Below are 16,169 nucleotides of genomic sequence, written 5' to 3' on the forward strand. Positions count from 1 at the left end.
ACCAAATTCTGCACCAGCTGAAGTTTCCAAGCCATCTTCAGAATCAGCCTTATGTACAAAGCATTGCAGTAATCCAGCCTAGAGGTTACCAGAGCATAGACAACAGAAGTTAGGCTATTCCTGTCCAGATAGGGGTGCAGCTGGACCACCAGCTGAAGCTGCTGCAAGGCACTCTGTGCCTCTGAGGCCAAAGGAGCCTCAAGTGACCGCAAGGAATCCAGAAGTTTCCCCAAGCTACATCCTGCTCCTTCAGAGGGAGTGAACCCCTCTCAAGAGGAGGCACCCTCCCATACACCCGGTCTTGGGAACCGTCCACTAAGAGTGCTTCAGTCTTACTTGGATTGAGCTTCAGTTCATTGGCCCTCATCCAGTCCATTACTGAGGTAAGACCACAGTCTAGCACATCCACTGCTACATCTGCAGGTGTAGAGGAGTAGAGCTGAGTGTCATCAACATATTGTTGACAGTGTACTCCAAAACTCTGGATGACCCCACTCAGCGGCTTCATGTGGATGTTAGACAGCATGGGGGATAAAACCAAGCCTTGAGGAACCCCACACTGAAGGCCCCACAGGGCCCAAGCATCACCCTCTGGACATGTCCCTACAAGTAGGACCGGAAACACCGTAAAGTGGTGCCACCCACCCATAACTTGGACCTCCGCTCCATGTTCAATGGTACTGAAGATCACTGAGAGGTCAGGGAGAATTAGCAAGGACACAACTCCCCACCCCCACCCTCAAGTCCGCCCTGATTCTGGGTGAGACCAAAGCCCCTTTCTCACCCACCCAGGCGTCAGTGATACATTTGTTGCACAAATGGCATTCTTAGAAGGGTGTTGTGGATTGAGATTGGTGCTGGGTCACTGCTGAGACAAGAGTCTTAAATATGTAGAGCCCAAGCTGGTTGGTTGACAATTCATTTTGTGTGTGTTTTTAAAGATGCCTCTTTTCTGTCTTTTACAGTTCCCCTCATCCTCAAATACCACACTTGACTTGCTGGTGGATATTGTGGTGGCTTCAGGATGACAGCATAGGAGGCAGCTGTGTGACTTCTGTGGAACATAATATGTATATAGCTTTGAAGTGTGTCCCCCCTTCTCCCTTGGAGGCACCAGACTAGCTCCAGAAAGAGCATTCAGAGGATCCAGCAAATCATCCTTTTCAGCCAAGAACTCATTCTAGTGTCAATATCTAATCCAAACCCCCCATTGTTGCTCCCTGGAAGGAAGCTCAGTTTGGAGTCAGATACTTATTGCTAACTGGTAATGATGTTATTTATAATTTACAGAATTTCTTATTACTTCTGACAGAGGACAATGGAGGAAGAATAAGGGAGGGATGCAGTGTATAAACTCTATATCATTGTTTAGAGACATATTTAGATGAATAACTGTGAAGATGCCACTTTCTCATATTTAAAAAACCACGATTTTGCAAGGAGACTTTCTGTACTTGTTAAGGGACCCAGAAGCTCCATGTTCTCGCTGTTGCTTATGGATGTGACATAAAAGCATTCCAGTAAAAAAACTATTTTTAACTGTAACTATGTAGCTCCTAGTAAATTATTGAAGTAAAGGAAACACTGTTTACTTGAATGAAGACACACAGAAGAAAAGGAGACACCTTTTGGTCTGTGCAAGTGCAACCCAAACCATGCATGTGTTTTGCTGCCAAATAATTAAGAGTAAGCAAGTTTACATGCCTCCTTTTAAAAAAGGGGTCAGACTGTTTACGTTTCAAACATTTTTAGGGGAAAAAAATAGTCTCCTACCTATACCTTAGTATACTTGGCTAGTCAGATGCAAGTAAGTTCAGGTTAAGAATATGTGAGGAGGTTCACATTTAAACTTCATTCACCCTACATCTGGTCTGACTTTTTACCAAAACATGAGGAGCAGCTTTGAGACTTCCAGAGACTTCAAGTTTTTCTTTTTGTTTTAGGCACAGGACAACTGCACCAAAATCACTTCATAAAGACAGGTTATAAATTATGTTACTATAACATAATAAGTGTCTACTCCTCTGGGTATTTATTTATTTATTTATTTATTTATTTATTTGAATAGATATAGATACAGATATAGATAATATAGATGCACATACACACGCACACTACTTAATTATAAAATGCACCCACGCCCAACCTCCCTGCCAATGATGCAGGTGCAAGGCAGTGGGGTGCAGCAGCAAGATGTGGCGCTGGCGCTGTGTGTGTCACACCACAGACTAGCCTGCTGCCCTCAGGTGTTTCCAGACCCAGAATCCACTTTTAACCTGAACATGCACTTGAGGACCCGTTTCTTAATCTCTTGCCATGTATTTGCATGGGGGTGGTGCTCCTGTTGTGGCCCCCCCTTGGTCAGGCTTGAGCCCACCAGATGCAAGATCAGGGCAGCAGATGATGATACATTGCCAATGTTAGTCAGAGTCATCGTTAGTGCAGGAGCAAAAAGGGAGGGATTCCATTGCCTAGGACAGTGCAGCTTAGGTTTAACTAAGGTCAGACTAAGCAGGGCTTCTGGCTTTAAGACAGGTGAGGTATGGAGATTGAGCTTTTTGTTCAGTCTGCAGCCTTTTTGCAACAATGCACTTACAACATTTTAAATTACTAGCTTGAATTCCAAGAGACTGAATACCCGTGAAATAAAGCAGGGCAAAGAAAAGAACCATGCCTTCTCTTTGAGGAACTACTTGAGACTGGTTCTTTATGTGGTGACACTTCTTTTCAATATTATTTGCATTTCTAGGCAAAAGCTACAGATTGCATTTTAGCTGGCTGAAGAAGAGCCTTTCTTAAACAAATGTTTGCTACAAGTTGAGTCTGTGCATGCCTATGCAGCCTAAGCACAGAACTAAGCACAACTAAGTTCAGTAACGCCTTTTTCCAAGTAAGCGTGCATGGAACTTCAGTTTTAAAAGCAATTGGCGTTAAAATATTTTTATATTTTTTACGGTTTTTTGCCAAAAGAAATTAGGCTAATGAATCGTTTTACCTTTTGATTTTTGTATCTTGCGGGCTGCTCTGCAAAAGTGAGCTGTCACAGGGGCTTCTACACTACCTAGAGATTTGCAGTTTTGTGAGAATTCTCTGGGAGAGCTATTGTTATATTTATTAGTTGCTTTTCCACAAAGGTGAACTTCAAGCAACTTTAGAAACAAGCATTAGGAACAAGTGTAGAAACAAGAATGAAAGCAATGATAATATGTACAAAAGAGCAGATCCAGCTCAGCCCACTCCACAAAAAATTAGCAGAAAAATAAAGCCCCAAAGCCTGGTTTTTGCCTGACATTAAAAACAGTGATGGTGCCAGGCATGTTTCCCTGAAGAGAGCATTCTCGAAATGGGGAGTCACCACTGAAAAGGCCTGTTCCCATGTGACCACTTTCTTGCCTTTCCTGGCAGAGAGGTTAGTATTGCAAACTGTTTAAGGGGAAGGAGTACAAATCTCAGGACCTGGGTGGCAGCCTATTTTCTGCTTGACTTAAGAGCATTAGCCGTTTGGTCCACCCTCTGATGCCATTCACCAGGCCCCACACCAAGGGACCTGCACGTGGGGCTGAGCTTCAGGAAAGCTGCCAACTCAAGCTGGGACAGTTGTACAAAAGGTGGAGTATTGTTTCCACCGGCCTTTGAAGCACTTGTTGTTGAGTGGTAATTTGTACTTGCAGTCTTAAAAGAAAAAGAAATAAAGCCACCCATTTTGGCGTAAGTAGTACAGTCTCCAGGTAGCACAGCATGACCCAATTCTGGCTTTCTACTGAGAAAAAAAATCTGGTTTAAGTGGAATTAACTTCCAAGCACAACTGTAACTTGAGGACTTTGTCACCTTTCTGCTTTTTAAAATTGAAATTCTGAAGCCAAATGTGCAAATAATTTCACTATGAAGAGGAAACAGTAATTAGTAGTGGAGTGTTTCAAATCCTTCCTATTGTGCATATGAATATTGTGTATATTATTGTGCATAGGGAATCAGGCAACAGTCTGTTTTCCCAAGTACAGTACAGATGAACAGAAGTTAGAAAAAGAAGAGAAGTCACATCGATCCTCTTTGTGGGTTTCTATAGCTGAAATTTGTTCTCTATACTAAATCCTAGAAAAGAAGTATTGCCCCTGTATTTTGCAGTCAATAAGTATAGAGAGATTAACACGCCTGCAAATAACAATAATGCAAAATGTTGTTTATGTAATTATTTATTTTTGGAGCTGGTTTTACATCCCGAATTTGTCTTCTGTCAATGAGCTATACTTTCAGTTATACTAAGAACTGATGTGACAAAGTTGCTTTAAAAATGTGAAGCTGTTCACACTCTCCACACCGCATGATAATATAATTTTATCAGCTGGTGTGGGGTGACTTCAGCCTGCTTTCTGCAGGGATTGGCTGTGTGGTCAAGTTGCTCTCCATGGGGAAGTTGGTTGCACGGCCCAATCAGCCGCTTCTCCACTGTCCCCACACTTGTTATGTCAGGTGTAGGGCAGGTGGGTGTAGTTTGGGGAAAACAGCCTTGTGGGCCAAGATAGGGTGGGCCTGGCTAAATGTGGCCCAGGACTGAAAGTTCCCCACTGCTTCTCTAAACCCCTCCTAGTTTGTTCCCTCTAAATGTAAAAGCTCTTGGTTCTTTACTTTTCCCTCTTTGGGAAAGAGTGGCATAATAGTATTGCAATCCAATCCGTGGCCTGTTGACACTGCCTCCGTGGGAGCATATCAGTCTGAATAGTGTCCAGTATTGTTCACTCTGGCTGGCAGAAGTTCTCCAAGGTCTCCAGACACGGGTCTTTCCCAGCCTTCCTCCCTGGGCCACCAGGGACTGAGCCTGGATCTTGCTCCCTGCTCCATGCATGAGCTTGGCCACTGAGCCCCGGCCATTGTGTTGCCTTGGACAAGTGCTGTGTGGCAGATTATATCCCCAGTAAAGGACTGGTGTGAAAACAGCCAAGTCCTGTCCATTTCTGAAAGGGAAAGAGAGAAATAATAAATGATTTTTCTGTGCACTGCTGTAATTTGTATAATTTGGTACTCTTGTGATCAGAATACTGAGTAGCAAAAAGATAACAGTGAAACACTGCTAAAGATACAATCATATATATATGGAAGATTATGTTTGTGAGTGTGTATGAGTGAGTGAGAGAAAGAGAATGAGAAGCTTTTCATTTATTAGATGTCATTCCTGGAAGTGTCTGATTTCTGCTACTGATTTCAGCAAATGGGGACTTGCAGGTTTGGCTATAAATTAACAATAAACTTTCTGTGATACCATTTACTGATGTGACGTGAGTGTGGCAAGAACTTTAATTTTTTGTGGATAATCTTCTTGAAAACATTGGTGCATCACGTATGGAGTGTTGTGTAGGTGAATATTTACATGGTGTGTAGCAAGCAGTGTCTGGTTAGGGAGCTGTGTGGAGGTTATAGGAGAAGGCAAAACCAGCATTTTAGGTTAGTGTGGTAGACTAGCAGACTGCAGCCTTTGGGATGGATGGGATTTCTGGGGAAATATCTGGAATTCCAAGTGGCTCAGAATAAAGCATGTCAGGCCTTGCATTCAACATCCCTGAATAGCTTCCATTCAGTTGAGGATGCAACTCAGGCCCCAGAGCTTTGAGGCTTGGCAGGTATAGTAGTTACACTGGGCCCCCGACTGCATGGCCCGCAGGGTCCAGGGCCCTTATGTTAGCAGGAACTAGATTTTGAATTGGGAACTAATAATAATAATAGTTGAATTTATATATTGCCCTATACCTGGAGGTCTCAGGGCAGTTCACAGAACAAAATCAAAATATAAAACTGCAAAAGATATAATAAAAATAAAAACAACCCAATAACACACACCCACACCCCAGAGATATTTTAAAAGGGCATAGGATGTCAATCAAATCAACCAAAGGCCAGGTTAAAAAGGAACGTTTTTGCCTGCCGCCTAAAGGTGTATAATGAAGGCGCCAGGCGAACTTCCCTGGGGAGAGAATTCCACAGATGGGGAGCCATTACAGAGAAGGCCCTGCTCTCGTGTTGCCACCCTCAGAAGGGCCTCAGAAGATGATCTCAGGGTCCGGGTAGGTTCATGTAGAAAGAAGTAGTCCTTGAGGTATTGTGGTCCTGAGCCATCTAAGGCTTTATAGGTCAAAACCAGCACTTTGAATTGGGCCTGGAAACTAATTGGTAGTCAGTGCAGTCTGACCAGAATCAGTGAAATATGCTCAAACCGTCTTGCTCCAGTGAGCAACCTGGCTGCTGAATTCTGCACTAGCTGAGGTTTTTGAACAATATTCAGAGGCAGCCCTACGTATAACACATTGCAGTAATCTAACCTTGAGGTTACCAGAGCATATACAACAGTAGTTAGGCTATCCCTGTCCAGATAAGGATGTAGCTGGGCCACTAGCCAAAGCTGATGGAAGGCATTCCAGGCCACTGAGGCCACCTGAGCCTCAAGCGACAGCAAAGGATCCAGGTGTACCCCCAAGCTACGAACCTGCTCCTTCAGAGGAAGTGTAACCCCATCAAGAGCAGGCAGCCTTCCAGCCCATCCGGTCTAGGGAACCTCCCACTAACCGTGCCTCAGTCTGATCTGGATTGAGTTTAAGTTTGTTGGCTCTCATCCAGTCCATTATCAAGGCAAGACACCGGTCTAGCATTTCCACTGCCTCACTCACAGATGTAAAGGAGAAGTAGGGCTGAGTGTCATCAGCATTCTGCTGACAACGCACTCCAAATCTCCGAATAACCCCACCCAGTGGTTTCCTGTAGATGTTGAACAGCATAGGGGATAGGATTGAGCCCTGAGGAACTCCACCTTGAAGGTTCCACAGGACTGACCCTCAGGGAATGACCACTCAAGTAGGCCCAGAACCACTGCAAAGCGGTCCCACCCACCTCTAACTCAGACAGCTGCTCCAGAAGGATACCATGGTCAGTGATATCAAAAGCCGCTGAGAGGTTGAGGAGAATTAACAGGCACACATTTCCCCTAGCAACCCACCCCTAGCAACCCACCCCTAGTCAGGAAGCGGTCATCTGCTGTGACTGTCTCAAACCTGGTTCAGGTACAAAGTGAATGCAGCTTAAAAATTTTAGTTGGATTGTAGCTGGGTTGAGGAAAAAATGCATCTAAAGGCAGATTTTCCTCAAGAAACTACAGGATGGATACGGATTGTGGCTAACATCATACGTATGCAGTTTCAAAAACTAGAAGAGGGAGCACACTGGATGTGTAGTAGGCAATAATGTGTGTATACCCTTAGGCTCTGTAAGGAGTGAGTGAACAAAACATCCGTGCCTCACATTCCAGACTAAATCATGAGTGGGCATAACCCTTAACATAATATTTTGTAGTACTTATTTCCATAATAACACATTTCTAAATGGTTTAATGGTTGCATATTTATGGTGTAGAATCCCAACTATCTTTGGCAGGCAAACCTTTAAAACTTCACTGCTCCAGAGCAATTGCTTCCCTGACCCTGAACTTGCCCCACTGCCGGATGCACAGACTCATAAAGCCATGCCCTCCGCGCACACACATGGGCGGCAGATCTGCCTCTACGCATTTCGTATGTGCTGAGGATAAGGATCCCAAGAATGGGCACTGGGTTCATATTCCCATGGAATCGTAAATGAAACACGATCCCTTTAAGAGAGTTGATTCCCATTAAGTCTGTGCTGCTGCTGCCGCAGCCGTAGCTTCTGGCAAAGCGACCCTCTCCTGCACCTCCCTGGTTCTCAGCTGTATAAAATTGAGGTCACTAGGAGCTCAGTTTCAGAACAAGTGAGTGAGAGCTGGCGAATGCTACTTGCACACTGTGCTTCTCAGGAAGGCTGTGTGGGCTTAGAGGCAGCAGTGAAGCCATGAAGGAGCTGGTGACTTGGTTGCTCTCAGCTTGGATGGTATGGGAAGCTGTCGGGAGCACTGCACGCCTCCACAAAGCAAACAACCAGGATGGCAGATGCATCTATTCCTTCACAGTCCCCAGTGCAAATGAAGCCAGCTGCACTGACCCTGGGGAAGTGATGGCCATTATCAGGGATCTCCAGAGGGAAAGCAACAGCCAGCACCTGGAACTGGAGTCCTCCAAAGCAAGGCTCAGTCTCCTGGAGACCCTGGTCAGCCAGCTGCATGGAAACCAAGCAGCAAGGAGTTCCTCCTTCTCTGTGGTGAGTTTGCTTCAAAAAGAGGTAGAGAGTCTGAAGAGAGAACAAGCCCAGAGGGACACACAGGTCAGCAGGTTGGAGTACACCATCAGCACCCTGCTCCAAGACAAGTCTGACTTGCAAGAAGATAAGAAGTGGCTGGAGGAAGAGAGGAAGGAGCTGGGAAGGAGGTTGGAGAACACCATGCGGGAGGTGGAGCGGCTGAGAGCCAGCCACTGTCCCCAGGCTGGAGAGGCACCCAGCAGGGACTCCCTTCAAGGTACTGTAGAAATTAAAGCTGCCCCCCCGCTCAGTCACCCTTTTTCCCTAAATCAAAATGCATGTCTTTTAGCCTTTCCTCATAGGAAGGATGGAAGCTTCAAACCCTTCGTAATTTTAATTGACCTTTCCCAACTCCAGTGGGATGCCATTTTGTGAGCTGGAGGGGAGGGGAGGTAACCAGGCCTGCCTAGCCTCAATCGCATTTCATCTGAGGTTTTTATGGCATGTTGTTTTGTGTTCCATCTGTTTCTCAACTCTTCCTGAGCCTCTGCAGTCAGACCTCCTGGTCTAGTCCTGGATGGAGTATGTTTACTGCAATGACAGTAAAGGTAAAGGTAAAGGTACCCCTGCCCGTACGGGCCAGTCTTGACAGACTCTGGGGTTGTGCACCCATCTCACTCAAGAGGCCAGGGGCCAGCGCTGTCCGGAGACACTTCCGGGTCACGTGGCCAGCGTGACATCGCTGCTCTGGCGAGCCAGAGCTGCACACGGAAACGCCGTTTACCTTCCCGCTGGTAAGCGGTCCCTATTTATCTACTTGCACCCGGAGGTGCTTTCGAACTGCTAGTTGGCAGGCGCTGGGACCGAGCAGCGGGAGTGCACCCCGCCGCGGGGATTCGAACCGCGACCTTTCGATCGGCAAGCCCTAGGCGCTGAGGCTTTTACCCACAGTGCCACCCGCGTCCCTTACCTGCAATGACAGACCTCTATACAAAATGTGAGTGATGGTTACTTAGAGATGAGAAATCGTGGGGCGTAGGTGCTTCTCGCCTGTCCCTGGCACAGAACCATGCTCTTCCCACTTGTCTCCACTTCTTTCAACAGATGAAATGCCAGGGAGCATCAATGAACATTCCCATCTCACGAATGGAATAGCAGCAGCCCCAGGCATTAAAGGCTACCTGCCAGCAGTGTGTCACCCTGTTGGTGCTGCTAAATGCCCTGTGCTTTGCAGAAAGGCCTGTCCCATTGAGTCGTGTTCCCCCAGTGGTAGAGTAATCCATGGGTGACCTCAAGAAGGTATCTGAATGAGTCTAAATGGTTCTTACGGGCCTCTTTCCAGGTTTGCTTAGCATAGACCTGCTTAGCACAAGGATGGGCTTTTTACAGGCCTTTGGACCGTTGCCCCTATCACAGGGTGGCAGAAATAGGGGGGTGGGGGTGGAACGAATATAGAAGCTGGGATCTGGTGTCTGTCAGGGAATATTTTTAGAATGGGATGCCTCCGGAGCAAAAGTAGAGCATCATTAGCATTTCAGGACATATCAGTCAGCAAGATGGAAAATAATTATGCTACTCATGAGCAACAGTTTCCATCAAGGTAGTAGGGTTATGGCTCCTTGGAGGAAGGGTACCTGAGATTAGGAGACATGCCAGTGACTACAGAAAGAAAAGAGAGGCCCAGCTAGCCTTTTTGTTTGGTTCTGGGGGTAGTTTCCAGAAGAGCAGATAGCTCAGTGAGACGCTTAATTTTAGGGTTGTGGGTTTGAGCCCGCATTGCCGGGGGTTAGACTAGATGACCCTCGTGATCCCTTCCAATGCTACACTTCTATTTTTATTATTATTTGGGGTGAGGGGATAACTGAAATGACAATGAAACCACTGGAACTTCAACCACTGCTGATTTTGTTTAATTGAAGTAAAAAATGAATGAAATCTCTAATAAGGGATTTATTAATAGCAGGGGGAAAAAAGAGAGAGAGAGATGAAGTACATCTGAGCGCATTTGGAGTGTGGCTGGTATCCAATGCCCTCACTATATGAGTGCAAGGATTTATGCACTAACAAAAAAATTAATGCTATACCGTATTGGACACAAGCTTAAAATTTTATCAACACCAAGTGGCCTTTCTGAGCTTCCACATTTCGGGAAGCAGCAAGGCTTCACCTCTCCTTTTTCTTACCTTGGCAGTAAGAAATAAATTGGTTGCTTGAACCCACTGCTAGTCCCTTTAAGGTGGAGAAAGAATCTGGCCAAGGAAAGTGGTAGGACACCACTTGTTTGATTCAATGCCTCACAAATCAGAAGCAATGTTCAGTAAATAGCTGACATAATTTAATCTCCCCTTGAATAACTTCAGTGACCCACAAGGACTTTTGACTGCTCAGAGAACTACTCTTCCCTTCTCTCTCCTCCCCCAGCCCTGTAGGCCTATAGCTGGAGGGGGGCTAAGGGGGGCTGCTCCCCTAAATTTTCTCTTCGTTTCCTATATTATTTACACGCAATGTTATCATCAGGAAAGCCTTTGTTTCAAAGCTCCTTCATGGCAGACTCCTCCTTTCCGTCCCCTCGGCCTTCAGGGCTTTAATTTTTCTTCTCGCTCTCTCCTTCCCTGCTTTCCTCTGCAGAGTCCAAGGGGAACACAGACACTCTGGACTACCAAGAGCTCAAATCGGAGCTGGTGGAGGTTCCTGCATCCCGCCTCTTTCAGGGAAGGCCCTCGCCTGGCCTCCCCAGCGCAGCGGGGGAAGAATCAGGTACAGAGCTCTCTTGGGCAGGTGCTGGTTTCCCTTGCTCTGCTCAATGCTGGCTCCTGCCCATCTTTGTAGCACTAGGGAAAGAATCTCGCCCAAAACACCTTGTCTGGGACAGCTTCCCTTTCAGCCAGCTTTCCACCAGTCCAAAGTGAAACTCTCCCTTGTCAGTTTGCCCCTTCAGAAGTGCCAGCTAGTCCTGAAAAACCACCTCGGACTGCCATACTCCCATATATTACCTGTTTCCTTCCTTTATAAACAAACCTGGCCTGTGTGTGGAACACTGCATGGAACCGAAAATCAGAGTGAGCATCTATTTTGAGTCTCCTTAGAAAGTTGGAGAACACATAGGCAGAAAATAATTATGGCTAATCTTCATCAGAACAAAATGTTGAAATGTTACACCCATTTAAGAACAAGAACAAGAAAGCTGATATACAAAGTCCCAAACCACTTTTTGCGGGGGAAGTGGAAGCAAAACTGAAGGATATTCACTAAATTAGAGGCAGCCACCTCCAACTGACACCACTACAAATTTATTCAGAACTTTTAAAATGAAAAGGTTTTGATTTTGAGACACAGCTTTCTCATGCAGTTTCAAAACCTAGGGGAACTTATCTCTTATTCCTCATTCTCTATCCCATTGCTAAGTAGAATAATCAGTGGCAAGAGGCAGAAATTCCCAGATTCAGCCTTTCCCAACTCTATAATTATTATTTTTTGTATTTTGGGGGATTTTATATCCAGGCTTTTGCATACATTTTTAAGTAGCAGGAATGAGAAAGAGGCCTTGGAAAGCTGCTGGCCGTGAAAGTAGAATATTTTTTTTGTTTAAAAACCAGTATTTGTTTTAATGATGTTTAAACATGGAGATTCTTGAAATATTAAGCCATTTAATAGATAACCCACCCAGGTTGGTCTAAGGCAACTGTAGACATCCATTCATGCTCTCCACTGGTAAAAAGATGACTGCCTTCCAAGTTAGAGTGATCACCTGTGGATGCCGTCTGGTAGAGAGGCACAGCCAGAGCTTGGCAAAATGCTCTCTTTGTGGGTCTGGCCCCCAAGCTACAGCTGGGGCAGAATTCTTCAGCCCAATTACCAAGAGGAGTGAGGCCTTGTCAGCATAACACCCAGCTGGCTCTGAGCTCTGCACTGGTTACCGATTTGCTGCTGGGCCAAGTTCAAGGTATTATTAGCATATAAAGCCCTTGAATGCTAAGGGAGCAGTTTCCCTACAAGATTAACTTCCCCCACATGGTCCCGCTTGACGGCTTCGATTAGTGGAATTGACACGTAGCACCTCTTCCCCATTGGTAAGAATGTGATTGTTGAGTGTGGCAGCACCTTCACTTTGGAACCCCCTTCCTACAACATTCTTGTTAGAGAAGCCTACTCAGATGCTTAGAAAGTTGAGGTAATTTTAATCTGTTTTAGTGTTTTAACTTTTGTATGATTTAAAGTAGGGTTGTAGGCTTCCTTGATTTTTTATTTTTTACAATCAAGTGGTGTATAGATTTCATGAAGCAAGCAAACAAATGTATAAAATGCCTTTGGATTGGGGCACACTGTAAAATAGCATATTTGAAGAGTAGTCCCCCTCCCCCCCCATCTCAAGTTCAAATTCTGCCGTAGGGTGAAGTAACTGGCTTACTTATTTCCTGGAACAGGCTGTGGAGTGCTCATATCAGTTGGTGAACCAGTGACCTTCCGCAGGGCAGAGACCATTGCTGGCAAGTATGGCGTGTGGATGAGGGATCCAGAACCCATCTCTCCCTACAGCCGAGAGACAACTTGGAGAGTTGATACCGTTGGTTCAGATGTCCGCCAAGTCTTTGAGTACAACAATGTGGATCAGTTCACCAAAGGCCACCCTTCCAAAGTACATGTGCTGCCCCAATCTATGGAGAGCACTGGAGCTGTTGTTTATCGGGGTTCCCTCTACTTTCAGATGCGCAAGTCTAGAATAATGGCAAAATATGACCTGAAGACAGAAGTTATTATGGTCCAAAAGGAGCTACCCAATGCCGGCTACCACGGACAGTTTCCCTACTCATGGGGTGGATATACAGACATTGACTTTGCAGTTGATGAGATGGGGCTGTGGGTAATTTACAGCACTGAAAAGGTAAAGGGGGCCATTGTGCTTTCTAAACTGGACCCAGAGACCATAGAGATTGAACAAACATGGGAAACCAACATCCGCAAGCAGTCAGTGGCAAACGCCTTCATGATTTGTGGCTCCTTGTACACCATCAGCAGCTACTCATCCCCTGAGGCCACTGTGAATTTCATCTACTCCACGAAGACAGCAACGAGTGCACCACTGAACATCCGCTTTGAGAACCGCTACAGATACAGCAGCATGGTAGATTACAATCCCACAGAAAGAAAACTCTTGGCTTGGGACAACTTCAATATGGTTGCCTATGATATCAAGCTTTCCAAGATGTGATCTGCTTGGAGAGAGTGGGAAGATGCCACCTGCCAGTGAGGCTCATTTCCAAGGGAAGCTTGGAGCAGGAAGTCCACATAACCACCATTACTTTGACTAGTTACAATATGGGGCACCCAAATCATGCCAAAGTTCTCCTGACCAAGCTCTACTGAGGGAGCAGGAGCTTTGTGCAAGCTCACCCCTGTGCTTACTGGCTGTGCTCTTGTGCAGCTGCTATTCATTTCAGTGGAGTTTAGGAAGGAGAACCTCCCATGGATTGTACCCCAGTTCACTGCCCTTGATGGGCAGCCACTGCCATTTGCTCCAAATGTCTCTGCACAGTGTAGTCTTTCCTAATTAGACCTGGAACACAAATGCATGCAGCCTTCAAAATGACACAGACCCAGTGCCTCTGGAGCTCTCTTCTTTGCCTGGCCATAGGATTCAGCACTGTTGGTTGAGAAGCAGGACTGAAGTAATCTCTTTCGCTCTCTTCTGTGGACCTGACAATGGTGCATTCATTACATCAGTGTAAAGTTGCCGTTCTTATATTTGGCTTGCCTATAACAGCCTGGTGGCTTCCTCCTCACTGCAGAGAACTTAGCACCACTTTGTGGTGGGGAAGGGGCTGCTTAACCCTTTCTCGCCCACCTCTTTTTGCCCGAAGCTTGTCTTAAACTGCTTCCGTGTAGTAAAAGCAATTGAGAGACATTTCAGAGGAGTAGAATTTGTCAGAATTATAAATCTAAGAAGTGCAGTAAGTGAATACAAATTCAGAGCAGTCCCTGCCTGCAGGCTTGCAGTCTAAATTCCATTTAGGCTTTTGCAAGGTCTGCTGAGACTGGGGAACCTGTGACCCTCTAGATGTTTTTGGGCATGCAGCTCCCATCATCCCTGATGGTCAGGGCTGGAGACAAGAAGAGGTCAGCAACAAAACAGTAAATCATCTGAGGCCAGTGAAGGAAACAAACCACAGCTCTTGCCCAGTGGCCTCGGCAACTCTTTCCAGGAGGTCAGTTGCGAGGACTGAAGGTCCCTGCCTTCCCAGTGCCCACTAGAACTTCTCATCTCCAGGGTCTTTCCCACACAATGTCAGGCTGCATCTGCGCACCACAGCACCTCTCCTTTGCCTGTTTCATTGCTCTGCTTGTTCTAGGATACCAGGGGTGAAGGGAGCTGGTTGCAGCAGCAGCAGGAGACTCCTGCATGGAAGTCAATAAACAATTAACCCTCCAACCAGTCTTATCGGTGCAGTCATTTATTTTCTGCAATGTTTCTTGAGGCACTCTATTTGTTATACAGCCCTTTCCCCAAAAAACTAATGGGGTGTGCCTGGCACTGCCTGGGACTTCTTAGAAACAACAAAAAAGGTTATTTTTAAATAATAATAATAATAATAATAATAATAATAATAATAATAATAATAATAATTTTTTATTTATACCCCGCTCTCCCCAGCCAAGGCTGGGCTCAGAGCGGCTTACAAGCAATAATAAAAACAAGATGAATGATTACAACTTAAAAACAAAAATAAAATACAACATTAAAATAATGGAACATTAAGATATTAAAATGTAGCTTCATCGCAGGAGGAGAAGGAAAAGAAAGGGGGGAAAAAGAGAGGGAGGGAATCAAATTGGCTCCAAGCCAAAGGCCAGGCGGAACAACTCTGTCTTACAGGCCCTGCGGAAAGAAATCCGATCCTGCAGGGCCCTGGTCTCATGAGGCAGAGCGTTCCACCAGGCCGGAGCCAGTGCTGAAAAGGCCCTGGCTCTGGTTGAAGCCAATCTAACTTCCTTAGGGCCTGGGACCACTAGGGTGTTGCTATTTATGGACCTTGAGGCTCTCTGTGGGGCATACCAGGAGAGGCGGTCCCGTAGGTACGAGGGTCCTAGGCCGTGAAGGGCTTTAAAGGTCAAAGGCAGCACCTTAAATCTGACCCTGTACTCCACCGGGAGCCAGTGCAGCTTGAAAAGCACTGGGTGAATATGCTCCCATGGCAGAGACCCCGTGAGGAGCCTCGCTGCAGCATTCTGTACCCGCTGGAGTTTCTGGGACAGCTTCAAGGGCAACCCCGCATAGAGCGAATTACAGTAGTCAAGCCTGGAGATGACCGTCGCATGGATCACTGTGGCCAGGTCGGGACGGGAAAGGTAAGGGACCAACTGCTTGATGCGGCGAAGGTGGAAAAATGTCGCCTTGGCTGTTGCTGTAACTTGCGCCTCCATGGAAAGGGAGGCGTCAAGGATTACACCCAAACTCTTAACGGAAGGCAATGGCACTAATTGGGTCCCCGCAAGAGAAGGGAGTTGGTCCCTCATCCCCATGCCATCCCGACCTAGCCATAGGACCTCTGTCTTCGAAGGATTTAGTTTCAATCGGCTCCCATGAAACCATCCAGCCACAGCTTCCAAGCATCTGGTCAGTGTGTTCGGGGCCGAGTCAGTGTGGCCATCCATCAGCAGATAGAGCTGAGTGTCATCAGCATATTGGTGACAGCCCAGCCCAAAGCTCCGGATAATCTGGGCAAGGGGGCGCATAAAGATGTTAAAAAGCATTGGCCAAGCTAGCCCGGGATTTGAACCCCTGTTTCATCAGTGCAAGAGCCTGTCCTCTGCTGTGCCACACTGTCTCTCCTAAGTCTACCTAAGTAAACCTGCACTGCGTGGCCCCTGCTTCTAGGGGCCTTTTTAATCCTATTAAAAATGAATAGTGCAATTTGTGGTTTGAGACCCATCACAACAAAAATTGGGTGAAGTCACACCAAACTCACATTTCAGCCTGACATATTAATTCAAAATGGCTCTTGGCATCCAGACATCAACAGAGACACCCCCACCCCCA

The 16,169-nt window shown here is 46.2% G+C and overlaps 2 protein-coding genes across 5 annotated transcripts in view; both read left to right on the forward strand.

Moving 5' to 3' along the window:
• VAMP4 (vesicle associated membrane protein 4) overlaps positions 1-5,260 on the forward strand; it is a 32,296-nt gene extending 27,036 nt beyond the window's left edge. For 2 of the 4 annotated variants that reach the window (XR_014565560.1, XR_014565561.1), the window contains exon 8: positions 42-5,260. Coding sequence is in view for 2 of the 4 variants with exons in the window: in XM_083744047.1 (XP_083600173.1) it covers positions 966-994 (29 nt within the window). In the remaining 2 variants the exon portion in view is untranslated. The remainder of the gene's footprint in view (positions 1-41) is intronic. The other 2 variants (XM_083744047.1, XM_083744048.1) reach the window with 1 other exon arrangement.
• A 1,729-nt stretch (positions 5,261-6,989) lies between these two features.
• MYOC (myocilin) lies at positions 6,990-13,878 on the forward strand. Its single transcript, XM_083745737.1, has 3 exons — positions 6,990-8,411; positions 10,763-10,891; positions 12,559-13,878. The coding sequence occupies exons 1-3, from the start codon at positions 7,850-7,852 to the stop codon at positions 13,341-13,343; spliced, it is 1,476 nt and encodes a 491-aa protein (XP_083601863.1). The 5' UTR covers positions 6,990-7,849; the 3' UTR covers positions 13,344-13,878.
• The last annotated feature ends 2,291 nt before the right edge of the window (positions 13,879-16,169 follow it).

This window comes from Podarcis gaigeae (genome assembly GCF_964106915.1).
Source record: "Podarcis gaigeae genome assembly, chromosome: 6".
Taxonomy (NCBI): domain Eukaryota; kingdom Metazoa; phylum Chordata; class Lepidosauria; order Squamata; family Lacertidae; genus Podarcis; species Podarcis gaigeae.

What these genes read in the sequence shown, in the direction of transcription:
- MYOC (XM_083745737.1), top strand. Translation starts at nt 7,850, where the DNA reads ATGAAGGAGCTGGTGACTTGGTTGCTCTCAGCTTGGATGGTATGGGAA. An exon ending in CAGCAGGGACTCCCTTCAAG is followed by an intron (nt 8,412 to 10,762) that starts GTACTGTAGAAA and finishes TTTCCTCTGCAG; the next exon opens with AGTCCAAGGGGAACACAGAC. An exon ending in CGCAGCGGGGGAAGAATCAG is followed by an intron (nt 10,892 to 12,558) that starts GTACAGAGCTCT and finishes TTCCTGGAACAG; the next exon opens with GCTGTGGAGTGCTCATATCA.